The sequence below is a fragment of the Diabrotica virgifera genome, chromosome 6 (assembly GCF_917563875.1).
Source record: "Diabrotica virgifera virgifera chromosome 6, PGI_DIABVI_V3a".
Taxonomy (NCBI): Eukaryota; Metazoa; Arthropoda; class Insecta; order Coleoptera; family Chrysomelidae; genus Diabrotica; species Diabrotica virgifera.
Genome location: NC_065448.1, coordinates 140,774,992 through 140,791,762, shown reverse-complemented (window position 1 = coordinate 140,791,762; position 16,771 = coordinate 140,774,992). Strand labels below are relative to the sequence as shown.

The following is a 16,771-nucleotide window of genomic DNA, read 5'->3' as shown; positions in this document are numbered from 1 at the left end:
TGAAATTTACTTTCTTCGTGAGATTTGAGCAAACTATTCAAATGTTTCCAGTCGGTACATCCAAAATCAGTTAAAATATTTTTTTCAATTGAAAATAATTTGCATGGGTAACAATAAACGGCTTTAACACTTGCATCGTATATTAGCCAATCTCTCTTTTCTTTGCCTCCATTGGGTTTAACTCTATAAAAGTTGCTTTCATTTAATCTTCTATAATAAATTTTGTCTCCATCTTGATACATTTTTTTACAATTTTACAAGTTTTTGGAAAAGGGCCCCGCCAAAAACATTGACACGGGGCCCCTGAGAGGCAATGGGGCTAGGCTACACAACTGTGTATAGGCGTGTGAAGAGATGTAACAAGAGAACATAGGCGTTTGCAGTGTAATAGCGTATCTGCGTATGAGATTATTTTCGGAAAATAATATGTAAATTATTTAGCGACTTTACTTTTCTATAACTAAAAGTATCGGGCCCCTGCGGGGAGCGGGCCCCTGGGCACCCGCCCCAAGCGCCTAGTGGATAAACCGACACTGCCACGGAGAGGGGTGGGGGGTAAATTTAATATTTTAAATACGAATCCCGCGATATTTCGCGAAATGAACATCAGATGGAAAAACTGAAAAATACAATTATTCAATATTTTTGAAAAATCTATCGAAGTGCACGAAACACGACCCCCTACGGAGGTGGGGTGGGGGGTTACTTTAAAATCTTAAATGGGAGCCCCATTTTTTATTGCAAATTTGGTTCCTTACGTAAAAATAAGTAACTTTTATTCGAAACATTTTTTCGAATTATGGATAGATGGTACTATAATCTAAAAAACGATTGTTGGAAATGGAAAATTAAATTAAAAATGGAAAGTCCCTACTAAAATGGAAAACTTTACTTAACTTTTTTTGGTTTTAGGACCTACTCTTCACAACCCAATAGGTCCCCACAACGCTCGAGTGACTGCACATTTAGCATACTTTGCTCCCCTACCATTACAACATGTATAATAGGGTGCATCGAAAAAGGCGAAAAAAAATTTTTTGTTTGCGATGGAAAAGTAATACCTCACAAAAGTTGCCTAATCAACTGTTAAGTATTTTGGTAAAATTTTTTCGAAATTGGAAAATATCTTCTGCCCCCCCAAGACAATTAAAAATTTTGAAAAAATGTTAATAGACAAAAAAAATTTTATTTCGAAACGAAAATGTAATAGCTCACAAAAGTTGCCTAACACACTATTTAGTAGTTTACTAAAATTGCGTTGAAATAAAAAAATATTTTCTGCCCCCCACGACAACTAATAATTAGAAAAAATACATTAATATGCGAATTTTTTTGTAAGGGAAATGTAATATCTTATATAACTTGAATAAATAAATTCGGTTTAAATTGAAAATATTTTCTGGTTTCACAAGGCAATTAAAAAGTTTACTTAAGAAATGTATACTAAAACATTCTTTTTATAACTAAATAGCGTAACTTATCCGTCTCCCTGACGTCACCCAAGTTTTTTAATACTAATATAAATATAAAGCAAAGTACAAAATTAGGTATATAAATATTACAAAAAAATATGGTAAAAGCAATCTATTCGAAGATGTCTTCCGATTTAGCATTAAAGTGAGACATAGTTTTTCTGGAATCAATTCGAGTTTTTATAAATCCAACCCTCGAATACCCTCCACAAACTGCTAGGCTTGTGTCACAAGCTTGACACATCGTTCTACACATTGTTTGTGGCAGTGATATTCCTTAATCTCAATGTTAGAAGAGTCTAAGTTAAGATTGTTAATAAAATCTCGCAGATTGTCACTCGAAAATCTAGAGAATATAGATGGTTCTGTAAGGTGTTATTCTCGTTAGTTAATTAACTCAAAGTAGTCGTTTAAATAAAATTTTTTATAGGAGAAAGTTTGAAGACCCTCACGTTTTTTGATTTGGTCACTGGCAAACTTTTTTTGATGTCCAAGAAGTAGATCATTTGAATGTCGCAGACACATAAACCACTGAAGCGGTTTTTTAAGATGTTCTTCTAACAGCCGTATTACATCACCCTTAGCTCCAGTATTTACGACTGTTTCGTCACATGCAATAGCTGGATTTGATACTTTCTCATATACCAGAGAGCGGATACCCATATCCGAAATATTTGGACCCTGGCCCATGCACAAGTGTTATGTGTTCTTCCATGATCGATTGACCATAACACTTGGTACTGTTTTTTACTTGAGCTAAAGTTTTGTCTTTGCGTCGGTAACTTTCTTCTTTTACCGTTGTTCTCTCTGATTATATCTGTTTTTGTTTTCCCTATCAATCGAGCTTATCACCATTTTTCTGGGACCTCTTTGATTTAATATAAATTCGCGCTCATCCACAGGCACTTTTTAAAATTTGCTACAAAGACAATTAATCAGAGTGTCACTATTGCATGCTGCAAGATCGAAACGTGTAGTTTTAGTTTTGTTCTTAAAGCATTGAATGTTATTTTTGTAAAATTCACTGTTTTGTCTGTTCTTAAATGGTTTCATAAGTTTCATATATTTGTCATGATAGGCTTTTAAAAGCTGAATAATTCTTGTATGTTAAATTATTGGAATTAAACCTTTTTCCATATTTCCTCCAATTTAATTGCAACCTGTTCGGCAATACCAGAAAATTCTGGCTCTTTCTTGCTGAATTTTTTATCCTCTTGCAACCAAAAAACTTCATCGCTTGTTTGTATTTCGGTAAAACATTTTCAGGTATATTTGATGGTTGCCCAAAAATGGGGCGGTCCACAGTACATCTTGATTTTATTCCCCATGGTCCTGGTTTATCTATTTTAAAAATCTTTAATTTACAAACAACAATAATAACAAAGTAAGGCAGCGCACCAAACATAAGTGAAAATTACTCGCACGGATTCACGAAGCGGGACATTTCGAAGGGGTTGGGGAGACTAAAAAAAAAAAACAAATGAAACTTTAAATATCGTTTAAATTTGTAATTGAAAACATTTGAACTTTTCTTTAATTGATCTTAGATCGAGAGAGCACATATTTTATCCCAAATAATATAAATTGAAATTTCCATAGAAATCAGATACATAATAAAGTTCAAGGTCGTTGGGGGTCAGAAAATTCGCTTAGAAAAACAAATCAAAATTACTAATATGCTGAAAAATAACACTAGCAACTTTTTCACGCTATTAGATATAACATTTCCAACTTTTATTTTTTCGATGCACCCTAATGTATAATATGTCTATTTTTTATAGACCCATAGGTTGAGTGTACATAACCTTAATTTTTTTTTGGAAAAAACCGTTATAACTTTTTTTGAAGACGGACAGGTCTAATTTTTAATTTTGTGTATTTGGTCAAACACTAAGGCTAAATATTTATAATTTTTTTCAGAAAATCAATTTAAGGACCGTTTTTAAACAGATTATTAGTAATAATAAAAATACTTGTTATTTTATATTGTTCTTTGATTAACTGTAATTTTCATTAATTTAAAAAACTTGTCACCTCAAGATAAGTTTTCATGGCAAATTTTGCATGCAAAAACATATATTTGAATAAAACCAATATTTAAGTATTTATGGGTCATTCCACGAACATACGCCTGTTTTGGATTACTTCGACAACGAATATTTTACTGTGCAACATAAGAAGTACGAAAGTAAACGCCGCTAATAATTATTCCAATAAACAACAATGTAATTTACAATTTACTTTATTCTCCTTATTTTGCACAGTAAAATATTCGGTGTCGAAGTAATCCAAAACAGGCTTTTGTTCGTGAAATAGGGTATACATATAAAATAGTAAATATTTAAATATAAAATACTCTGGGCAAATTAACAGTAAACAAGGAAAATATATTTACCAGCACTTGTATTGCTGGAATCGAATCTTATATTAATAATATAACTAGTTATGCAAAGTCCGCAGATAGTGTGCAATTTTTTACAAACAAATGAGCGCTCCGAAATCGTGTTTGTTTCAATTATTGCTGTGTAACTCAGAAGATTTTTAACTTCACAACAAAAATACTCAAATAAAAATTCACCATCATTTAATTCTGCATAGCGAAAATTTTTTTTTTCGATTTGTTTCGACAAAAATTTTTCTAGGAAAAACCGGGTTTTCCCAACACAATATTTTATTTTCAACTAAAATTTTAGATAAGTAGTTATATAACAATAATTAAATAACTTGGTGACATAAAGCTTTTTTGGTATACACTATATTTACAGAAACCGGTGGAAATTGAATAAATAGTTTGGCAACAATTTACGGTTGAAATAATAACCATAAAAATTATTATGATATACCAGAACTATACCTATCTAATACTATACCTACAGTAGGAAAAATGAAAGAATACCCATGAACGAACATATAAAACACGCTGTATTTTCCTGTCACCGTGTCACACAAAAAATTGGCCAGCGCAAGTACATGTAATAATTATTGTTACATGTACTTGCACTGGACAATTTTCTTTATGACACGGTGACAGGAAAATACAGCGTGTTTTATATGTTCGTTCATGGGTATTCTTTCATTTTCCCGACTGTATCTAATGTACTTTACATAATTAAGTTTGGACTATTTGAGCGGCCTCGGGAATGTTTTAAAGTTGGAGAGTTTTTATTGTGAATCTCACCCCACCGTGGCGAAAAGGGTTTAATTATTACCTTTTGCCTAATTAGCCCAGTAAATGAACGGGAAATTCGGCGATACCGTGTAATTTTCAGGGGCAACTCCGAATTGCATGAAAATTTGGATGTAAGTTCTACTTACCCTCCACTTCAAAGTTGAAATTGTGCCATTGGTTGCTTTTACTTGGGGGTGACAGTTACCCCTTCTCGGGGGTGAATAAACATATGTTCAAGATAAGACCGGAAATAGATAAATTGACTGATTTTAAGCAACTTTTGTTCTATAGAGTTTTTTACGTAAGTCAATACTTTTCGAGTGATTTGCCATTGAAAATGTTGATTTTTCCACAAAAAAACTACGTTCGTTTTCAGGCGGTTTTTCGCAAATAACTCCAAAAGTAAATATTTGATCGAAAAAAATATTCTTAGCAAAAGTGTAGCTTATAAAAAACCCAAAAAAACGGTGTAACAGTAAAGTCTATCAATCAAATAAAAACAAAGTTGTAGCTCATGAAAAATACGTTCCTAATCGTTTAATTCCAAATCGAATAGTTCAAGGTGAAATCACCGAAAAATTAAGCACTTTTCGGAAAAAACCCATTTAAACTTTTTTAAAGTGTTTATAAAAAGCTTTGTTTTAATTGTTAACAAAAGTTTTACCATTAAAAATAAGCGAGTTACGCTCAAAAGAAAGTTGGCCCTCTTTTTCTTGTAAAAAATCATGAAAATCTCGCCGTGTTTAGCTCCCCAAATGAAATTAATCGCTACCGATTTACAAGCAATTTACTTACCTGTCTATTTTTTATATGATCTGTCAGTCTCACCGGTTTAAAGTGTTTATTTTTGAAAGGGTTATAATTGAGAAAGCTTGAATGGGTCACTAGTGTATGCAAATTTTGAACAGCCATATCTTAACCAATTTTTGTCTTACGGAGAAACAAAATGAAACAAGCATATTTATAATAGAAAAACCTACATTTTTTTACTCATTACGATTTTTCTTATCACTAATACTTTTTAAGTTATTTTGAAAAAATAAAAATTTTCAAAAATGTTTAGAAATTTTTTTTTACCATAAAACCAAATGTTTTCAAAAATAAGCACTTCAAATCAATCAAACTTACAGATCATATAAACAATACACATAAAGTTAAAATATATGGTAAAGCCAAACGATTAATCTCATTTAGGGTGCTACATACAAGGAGGTTTTCACGATTTTTTTTTACCAAGAAAAAGGGGTCAACTTTTTTTTTCAGTGTAACTCGTTTATTTTTGATGCTGTAAACTTTTGTAAAAAACAAATAATAAGCTTTTTTCGATACTTTAATAATGTTAATAAGGTTTTCCCGAAAAACGCTTCTTTCTTCGGTGATTTCGCGTTGAATTATTCGATTTGGAATTACACGAATAAGAACGTATTTTTCTTGAGCTACTACTTTGCTTCTACTCAATTTGTAGATTTTACTGGTACACCATTTTTTTGTTTTTTTATAGGCTACACTTTTGCTAAAAATATTTTTTTCGATAAAATATTTACTTTTTGAGTTATTTGGGAAAAACGATCTGGAAACGTAGTTTTTTGTCGAAAAATCAACATTTTAAATCGCGAATAATTCGAAAAGTATTGACTTACGTAAAAAACTTAATGGAACAAAAGGTGCTTAAAATAAGTCAATTTATCCATTTCCGGCCTTATTTTAAACACGCGTTTGTCACCCCCCGAGAAAGGGTAAATGTCACCCCCCAAGTAAAAGCAACCACCGGCACAAATTCAACTTTGAAATCCAAATTTTCATGCAATTCGGATTTGCCCCTGGAAATTACACTCCAAAACGGTCATTTATTGGGCTTGGACATCAGTGAATATTTTAGGACCACACGCGTGTGTCCAAAACTAGAGTATTGTCCTTCAATATGAATAAAATCGTGAACTTTAGGGCAACTGGTTCTAAGATTTATTTGATCTGGTTTTATAGTTACTAATAAACATTAATAAAGGGTTGTGAAAACGAGAAATAAAAGTGTTGAAAGATGAAACATTTATTAACAGAGCAACAAATTTAACAAATACGCGGAATTAATGATTATATTTTTATGGTCTTAACAGTGAAAAAGAGAAAGTCTTTATTATACACATTAGGTACCGTTTTAAAAATTAGCGTGAGGGGTAATTATTGCGAGCGGGAGATCAACAGAGAATCACACACGAACTATCCGCCTTGGACCCTGAGAAGGGACTAGGGACTGTCCTGATTTTATTCTAAAACTACAATTTGCGGTTAGTGAAAACTAATACTTTGCTTGCGAGCTTCTAGACAATTGATAGTCAGTCTCTGGATTTGGCGGACAATTTGAAAAGCATATTACATAATATACATATTATATTATATACTTATACATTATACATATCATTAAGTTTAAGACAGTAAAATAAAATATCTCACTTCGCTTGGTCGATTATCTATAAATAAAATTCAAAATATACTTATTAACCTAATTATACAGCTTTAGTAATATTTTAAATAAAAAAAACATCGTTATGTATATGTGTAGGATAAGGTTATGTTATAGATATAGATTATAGTTATTGGGGACTTTTTGCACCAGTATTTTAAATTCCTCTAATAGATGGTTTGTTTAAACCCTAATTTTCCCTTTAAGGTTTTTTCTTATTAACTGAAAACAATCATCACCTTTGTTTAAGAATATCTTTATTATGTGAAATAGTGAAATATTTCTGTTTTTCTTTGGTAGTAGGTAGGTAGGTACCTACTGCTTTTTGGTGTGGTAAGAATATAACTTTTATATGGTTAATTATTTGACTATAAATTAGGTACCTATAACTTTCCTATGGTTAATTATTAACAATATGATGGTAATCCAAAGTGAGTTATAGGTAATTGAATGTATAATATTTTTTTCGCCGAGTAGCCAAATCTAAGTATTCAAGCTTAAATACCTGGAAACGATGCATTTTATAATATGTATTTAATAAACGCTTGTCAAAGTACTCAGGAATACCTAACAAGTGAGCTACGGACGGAGTTGATAGCATCAAAAAAGCAAGCTACAATAAAAATAAGACGACCCATTTTTCGACCCCGATTTTTTTAGTAAATAATGAAAAACAAAACATACTCCATTTCCACAAAAATTAAAAATTTTTAGTAAACCCTATGAGACTTTCTTTACTTTGGCATAAGTATCTAATGACCTCAAACATTTTGACCGTTTTAGAATGCATATTTTTTGAAGAACTATATGATTTAAAAAAATAACAATTTTTTAAATTTTCGTAAATTATTTTTATAATACCTCCAAAAATACTCGATACACGTAAAAATGATAAACAACGGAATTAAAGATTTTCTATTAGCAAATATTTTACTTGTTTTTTATTTTTGTAGGATACAATAATATAACCTTGAGATAGAAACGTTTAAAGTCTAAATTTTACCATGTAGCCAGTATCATGTAATCGGTGCCTTTAACCATTATCTTAAAAAAATAAGTGATTTAAAAGATTAAATTTAATACAGTTTTATAGCTCTTGAACTTATATTTCAAATGGTTTTTTGATGAAGTTGATATCACTAAAATTAACGGAGTTAGGTATTCCACAAAAAAATAACATTTTCTTGGAACTATTATTGAAGCATTTTTCCATTTAAGCTTGAATACTTAGATGTGAATTGTGATTCTCGGTACTAGCCAAAAAAAAACTATTCAATTAACTCACATTAAATTAATATTAAAAGGTTTCTCAAGTAAAGAGTTTATTCTATTTTTATTAGCTTCAATTTTGGTAATTACAACTTTTTTGTAAAGACTTATAATTGAGTTATTTATGAAAGACCCCTTTAACATGCACTTTTTTCACGAAAGTTAAAATCTTTGATCTTTAATAACTTGAAAAGTATTGATTTATTTAATTAACTTTTTATAATAAATTTTGCTTAGAATTTGTCCCTCTATTGATTTGTGGAGTTAATTTTAATAAAATAATTTTCACCCGCGAGAAGGGGTGGTATCCACCCTCAGGGTAAAAGAGCAAGGTCGCACCATGTCACTTTTGTTTCTTGAGGTATCCTCTAAGTACTCACCAATTTTCGTAAAAATCGATGGAGGCTCATCGAAATTGAAGGTAATAGTTGATTTTTACCCTCAGTCACTGCACTATACAAAATAAATTGCAATTCAATGATCTTAATGCACATATTTTGCGAGCTCATAAATTATTAAACGACGTGTAATCGCCAAATAATTAATTTGATTTATTTTAAGTACAACTCTCTCTTTAGCCGGGAAGATAGGGTGGTTTTCTCAATAATCGAAATGCACGTGATTTAAGGGTTTATTCTTAGGGTAAGAACAGAATAAGTGGGTCGAGGTGGAGGTGTAAGTCGCGGTGGATGCTACTAGTTAAGTCGCGGTCGATGTCGACAGCACATAGCAAGGAGGTCACCTGCGCTGTCAGTCGAGCTAGAACCACTATCAAGCGAAGTAGTTTAATGAAATTTGAATGACAAAAAGACTGTGCTTTTGCGATTTTGTGTCAGTCAAGTGATGATAGTAATGAAATGTCAGCTGTTAATAATCAGATCCTCCTTCATATTTAAAAAATTTACTGAATTTAATTACTTTGGAAATTCAAAAATAAATTGAATAAAAAAAAGAGATTATATAAAAAGTATCAACACAGATAGCGCAGGTAATGACAACTTGGCTTCGGACCAATCACAGGGAAGCATCCTTGTAGGCCGTGCAGTAGACATCCATGTAAAACAAACTCATTTTATTTTCAAAAGCATCGATGCAAACCTCCTGGATGGCATCGCGCTAAACCTCCACCGCGACTTACCTGCTCTGTTCTCTTCCATTCACTACAATGTGTTTGTTTTATATCGATATCGACCGAGACCTCCACCTCCACCTCCACCGCGACCCACTTGTTCTGTTCTTACCCTTAGAGTGTAAACGTTATACGAATTATATCAGCGATACGATATATTTTAATTTTTCTCGGCATTTTCCTCTTAAGTTGAATCAATTAATCTGTTGTTTGAGGGTGAAGGAGATGAGCTCAAAAATCGAAACTATGTCACTTCGAAAGCTCATAAATAGCTCGTAATTCAGCCGCAAAGATCAATTCAATATCCCTATTTTTAAGTAATGCGGGGACTGACTCAGCCCCTCTCTACCAAAATATTAAATTCCTGCCCAGTGTAACGAGCTCAAAATTTAAATCTATACCGAAAGACCTTTTACGTCACCAAGTTATTTAATTATTGATAATAATTACTTACCTAAAATTGTAGTTGAAAATAAAAGATTTTGTTGGAAAAACCTTTTTTTTGGATTGAGGTGGAACGCTCTTAGCAGACTAGGGAAGGTGTCCCTAGTACTGTTGGACTCGGACAGGAGAGGAGAACACGCCAGGGCCCAAAGACCAGAGTAGGTCCATGCGTCCCGCGTGCCATAACCAGCCGCCTACCAACTAAAACCACCCCCTCTTCCGACCCGGAATATCCCTGGACGTGTTCATTAGTGAACGATACATGGGGATATCCCGCGCAGTCTATGTAAGTAGGGCTAAAGGAGAAGATTGGCATAGGTCCTTCTATACTATTCTCACCTTCCTAAAAACGGAGAGGCGGATAGGGGGAGGTCTTTGAGGGTAAACTCATAAAATGAAAGGACAGGCTCGCCTACCTAAGATCAGCAGACGGACGGACGGACGGGGGGGTCTGTGGATAGTGAGCTGAATATTAGTATAGTATTAGCTATGCTATTCTCGCCTGCCTGAAAATGACACACGGATAGGAGGTTTACTACTGAAGGGGGTATTACTTAACTGATAATCGGCCCAGTGGAGCCTGCCTCCAAATGGTAGAAAAAACATACTTGCTTAAGGTATAGGGAGACTTAAGGGTGAATATAAATAGGTAGGCCTTGGAAAAAATTTAGGGTAATGTGCCTGTGAATGTTTATGTCTGTTGAGGGAGTTTTTTTCTCTTTTTTCTCTTTTTTTCTATTTTTTAAAATTATTTTTATTTTTTTAATTTTTTTATTTATTTTGTTGGGAAAACCTGGATTTTTCGAGGAAAATTTTCGTCGAAACAAATCGGGAAAAATATCCCTATGCAGAATTAAATTACGGTGAATTTTTGTTTAGGTGTTTTTGGTGTAGCTAAAATCCTCGGAGTTACAAACCAATAATTGAACAAAACACAATTTCGTAGAGCTAATTTGGTTATAAGCACGTTATCTTCAGACTTTGCATATTACCTATATTATTAATATTATACAATAATAAGATTCGATTTCGCCATTAAATTTGCTGGTAAAAAACTTTTCCCAAAAATTACCTATTTTTAAGTTGTTACATACTGCTTTATTATAATTCGGGATGTGCATTTTGTTTATTTGAGAAACTTACCTGCATGTTGCGGACTGTGCTGTTTCGGAGAATTCATATCTGGGGGCTCATCACTGAACGAAACAGATTTCTCAAACGACACTGATTTATCTAAAAATTATATATATTAAATTTTGTATTTGTTGTATTATTGCTAATAGCTGAGATAGTCTTCAGATATCTTTAGAAATTTTTTCAGAGTGATAGTAAGATAGCCTCTAGATATGGAAATGCTGTTCAGACTGTCGGTAGCATTATTTTCTTTGAAAGCTTAAGCTTGAATGCACAAGAACTAATAAAGATCTTGTACTCGTAGCACAAGAATTGTTAAAAAACATTAGAATGTTTAAGCTTTCAAAAAAATAGCATAGAAAATGTAAAAAACATGTTAGCCAACCGTTAACAGAAATTTTCATGCCGACATGCATACTGTAATTATCTATTTATGTATTTTTAATATTTTATTGTAAATTAATAGTAATTTTTAGGTTATTTTATTTATAATATTATTATATTTAAATTATATTATAATTTAAATGTTACGTTTATTATTTATATTTTATGTATACTTTTATTATAGGTATCTTATTATCCTTATTATTATTAGTCTCGTATGTAAGTATCTTTAGAATTTTTAATTAGAATATGGCATTAAGAGATCGGTATAGACATTGGTCAATAAAATGTACAAAACATACAATGAAATAATATGTGACGAGAGAAGCTAAAGTATCCAAAATTCTTTAAAATATAATGTATATACATGGTTGACCATCATTCCAGTGAGTCATTTGAGTGTATTTTTATTCCAAGGGGAACATCTTTTAAAGATATAGATATCTATCATTGTGATCCCCTCCCTTCCAGTACCACAAACGTTAAATTTTAAACAGGCAATATACCACGTGTGCCACATGATTAGACAGACATGCATGTCGCTTCAGAATCCATGATTGTTTTTAAATCAACTCTTTTCAAAAAACACTTGGTTGAAAGTGTTACACCTCTTAAAAACCAAACATAACGCCTTTATTTTGTCAGTCTGAATTTTTTTCCACCACGTCAAAAAGTACATGAAAACGAAATTTGCAACATGAACAAAAAACTTTATTAAATGTAACGTAAATAAAAATAAACTACGCTAGATTTTAAATTATTAACTTCATAATTTAAAACAGTTTACTCAAATCTTTGATTAAATATTCAAAATTATATTTACTAAGATCCGCGTAATTTTAAGATCGCTGTTAGAAATTACGACGACTATTTTAAAGTATTTCAGAGGTTACTAGATTATTCATGCACTGTTTGACGTCTCAATTTTACCAATGAAACAGGAATAGTGTTATAATTCTTACTGTTTAAATAATAACCTCATAGAAAGAATATTAGAGGAGTTAAATCAGGAAATTCTGCTGGTCGTCCAATAGAACCTCTTTGTCTAACACATTGTCTAGGAAAGGTATTATCTTACGTTTATATAAGGCGATACCTTTAAAAAAAAATAATTTTTTGAATACCTGTTTCTATACCTACTATACTTGTCAAAATGAGACTTGCTCAACAATACGATCTCTATTCTATAAGTTCCTGCCCATTCGTCTAATTTGAATAGCTGATGGGTATGTATTTTATAAAAAACTTTGGGATTTCCATCAGCCCAATAGCGCCTTGGCAGTACCTACCATTTAGTAAAAGTTTGCATTACTATTTATTTTCTTAGTGTCACAAAACTGTAGTCTTCTTCTTCTTCTTCAGATGCAAATCCACTAATAGATGTTAGCGATCACATTTTCCATTAACTATCTATTTCTTGCAATGCGTATCAGAGATTAACTGTCGTTAATCCTTGTCCATTGCCTTATGTGTCGGAGCCAGGACATTTTCTTGCGTCCTATTCCTCTCTTGCCTTCAATTTTACCCTCGATTATAAGTTAAAGGAACTGGTATTTTTCGTGTCGCATGATGTGATCCAGATACGCCGTCTTTTCTTTCTTGATGGTTTCGAAAAGTTGACGTTCTTGGTTGATTCTTTTAAGGACGTCTACATTTGTGACTTTCGCCGTTCATGGTATCTGTAGGATACGGCGATATAGCCACATTTCGAAGGCTTCCAATTTGTTTATATCCCTCGTTTTGAGTGTCCAGCCCTCTACTCTATATAGCAGCACCGACCATACGTTGCACTTAGTAAACCTTAGTCTCAGTTGAAGATCGAACTCTGAGCAGGTCAGAATTTTACTAAAGCTTGTAAAACTGTAGTTACATGTCTAAAATAACAGAAAATAAAATAAAAGACTTATTTGACTTCATTGAAGGGGAAATGGACCTCGGTAAGAGAATAAACAAAACAGGAAAAGATACACTCAAAACAAAACTTATGTCCTTAACTATAGAATTAGCCAATATGGAAGGTCAAATTAAAATTTTAAAAGAAGAAAATACTAGACAAAGAATTGAAAATGAAGACTTAAGAAATAAAATAACAAAAATGCAGGGAGAAAAGCTATCGTATGCAGATATAACTGCAAAACCTATAAATTACAAAGCTGATAATAAACAATTAATTGAAACAAACAAAAAGATAAATACTCTGTTCATCACCAGTGAGACTGCACAGACTGGAAGGAAGGTGCAGGAAGAATTCACAAAACTCTTAGATCCAAGAAAAACAAAACTAAAAATTAATAAAATGAGAACCACTGGAAAAATTTTAATAATAGAAACTCCAACAAAAGAAGATTTAGAATCTATAAAAAATAATGATAAAATAAAACAAAATTTTAAATGTGAATTACAAAGAAAAAGAAAACCCTTAATAATTATGTATGATATATCTAGTAATGAAAAAGAAGAAAACATCAAAGAATGCATATATGCACAAAATTTTGATGATATTCCAAGGGAGGAATTTGATCAGAATTTTAATATAAAATTTAAAACTGGACAAAGAAATAAACCTACTGTTCATTATGTAATAGAGGCTTCACCTCAAATCAGACAAAGATTGATCTCAAATAAAATTTATGTAGGATTTACAAGTATAAACTCAAAAGACTACTTAGTAGTACCAAAATGTTTAAGATGTAATGATCTGGGACATGTGAGTAAACACTGCACCAAACAGACAGTGTGTGGTCACTGTGGTGATGAACATGAAAATAGAAATTGCAACAAAACTAACCAACCCAAAATTTGCGTACCTTGTAAAAATAGAGGTAAGTTATGTAACAAAGATAAAAAAGAATGTCCAACATATAAATTGCTTCTAGAACGTTTAGTTCAGAAAACAGACTTTGGCACACAATAATTATGAAAATATATAAAAATCAAATAAATATTATATCAAAATCTAAAATAATACAAAATCTAAATATCATAATGTATATATATTTTGACATTCAAATATATGTATATAATAATTTATATCTAAATAACCTAATATATAAAAGTCTCTGTAATGCATTGGTCAAAAACAAAATCGAAGAGATAGCAAAGCATACTTTAACTGCTCTTTATATAATACATTGTATCGGATGTGGAGTACGGAGTCAGGAATATAAATATCTTTTAATCACTAAAGTATATATAAAAATCAAAATAAGATTAATGAAAATTAAATTAATAGACATAAAATAAAATATAAATGGCTAATCATTCATTCAAAATAAATATTGGACAAATAAATGGAATGCGTAGTGCAACCGTAATACATCAAATAACGAAATTAGCAGAAGAAAAAAATCTTGATATTATATGCATTCAGGAACCATACACAAAATTGAATAAAGTCCCACACATGCCTATAACTGCACAATGTGCGAGCGTAGGAGATAATCCTATGGCTGTAACCATAATTTTTAACAAAGATATGAAAATTCTATTAATAAGTCAATATAGTAATCGACATTGTGTATGTTTAGAACTTCTAACTAAGGCAGGGAAAATAATTATCGCGAACTTGTATTGTCAGTTCAGTGAAGACATAGACGATTACGTGGAACAGATGAGAGCTATATTCATAGCATACCGAAACGAACGAGTTGTGATTATGGCTGATGCTAATGCTAAATCAGTATTATGGAATTCAAATCAAACAGATCAGAAAGGTACATTAGTTGAAGAGATGATAAATGAACTTCAACTAATAGTTCATAATAAACCAGGAAATCCACCAACTTTTCAGAATAGAGCAGGTGCATCTAGTAACATAGATATAACTCTATCGAATGTCGCAGCAGCAAACCTAGTTCTAGACTGGGAAGTAGTTGAACATGCAACAACAAGTGATCACAATCTCATAACGTTCAAATTGAGTAACCTAGAGCCACGTAATACGGAAATGTCTTCGTTGAGGTACAATATAAGAAAAGCGAATTTTGAACTACTTAGGTCTGAATTCCGTGCACCACGTCTGATACAAAGAGGGGATAATATAAATACTGCGACAAAAGAATTAACTAAAGCAATTAGAAAAGCAATGGATACAGCAATTCCAAAAATATCCAATAATAAAAAAGTAAAAAACTTTGCCTGGAAGGAAAACCTCACGAGAATGAGAAGCAGAGTAAGATATGCGCGAAAGCGATATCAACGAAGTAGTATCTTTCTCGAGAGGCAAATACTTCTAGGAGAGTATAGAAGATTAAAAAACGAATATAAAGAAGAAATAAATATAACGAAAGCGAGAAGTTGGGAAGCTTTTGTTTCAAGACATTTAGAATTAGATATGTGGGGTGTCCCATACAAAATTGTATCTAAAAAACTTAAATGTCCAACAATGCTTTCTACTTTACAAAAAGCAGATGGTTCATATATAGTGTGACCAACTTCAATTCGGTCGAACTCGGGACAAGGCTGGAAAAAATACCTGAAATCCGGGACTTTTCCATGAAAATCGGGCCATTTTTTTAATATTGAATTTCCACCAATCACTATTTTATTGATTATTTAACATTTTTATGTTAACTATGATATTTTTGACGAGATTAAGCCACAATTAGTTGTAATGATAATTACATTTTTGTTAGTTTTTGCCGTTTCGACTTCCAATCCGGAAATAGTTCTCAAAAACCACAATTTGAGTTTTCGTAGAACTATAATACCACGATATAAAATGCATGCGATTTGGATATGGTATTAGTATTACACTCTAGAAATTGTACTTTTTTTCGTCCCGCCAATTTAATTTGATGTGAATTCTTAAAAGAATAACATATTCAAAATTTCAAAATTGAATTTTACCAAATCGTTGAAAATTCGGATGACCCGGAAGCCTTGTCCGGGACGCCGGGACACGACTTCGTAATTCGGGCCATGTCCCGGATTTTTCGGACTAGTTGGTCACACTATTCATATACAAAAAGTTGGGAGGATTCAGCTGATACACTACTAGATGTATTACTACCTCCTGACGACTTAGAAAATGAAACAATAGAACAAAAAAATATTAGAACACTGATGATACAAGAGTATGAGATACCAGAAGAAAGACAGTTAGAAGAATTTACTGAAGAAGAAATATATGAATGTATGAAAAACATGAAAAGAAAAAAGGCTCCTGGGCCAGATAACATTCATGTAGAAATTCTTCAGGCACTTTCAGAGTACTTAATACCTATACTCACTTCTTTATATAATGAATGTCTAAGACAACAAAAGTTTCCCAACAACTTTAAACAAGCTGAAGTTATAATTATAAGTAA

At 31.9% G+C, this 16,771-nt stretch overlaps 1 protein-coding gene across 6 annotated transcripts in view; it reads right to left on the bottom strand.

Moving 5' to 3' along the window:
- LOC114325319 (coiled-coil domain-containing protein AGAP005037-like) overlaps positions 1-16,771 on the bottom strand; it is a 250,810-nt gene that overhangs the window by 136,379 nt on the left and 97,660 nt on the right. For 4 of the 6 annotated variants that reach the window (XM_050654050.1, XM_050654049.1, XM_050654051.1 and 1 more), the window contains one exon: positions 11,088-11,177. The exons of the other annotated variants lie outside the window; for them this stretch is intronic. In XM_050654050.1, coding sequence (XP_050510007.1) covers positions 11,088-11,177 — 90 coding nt within the window. The remainder of the gene's footprint in view (positions 1-11,087; positions 11,178-16,771) is intronic. 6 annotated transcript variants of the gene reach the window in all.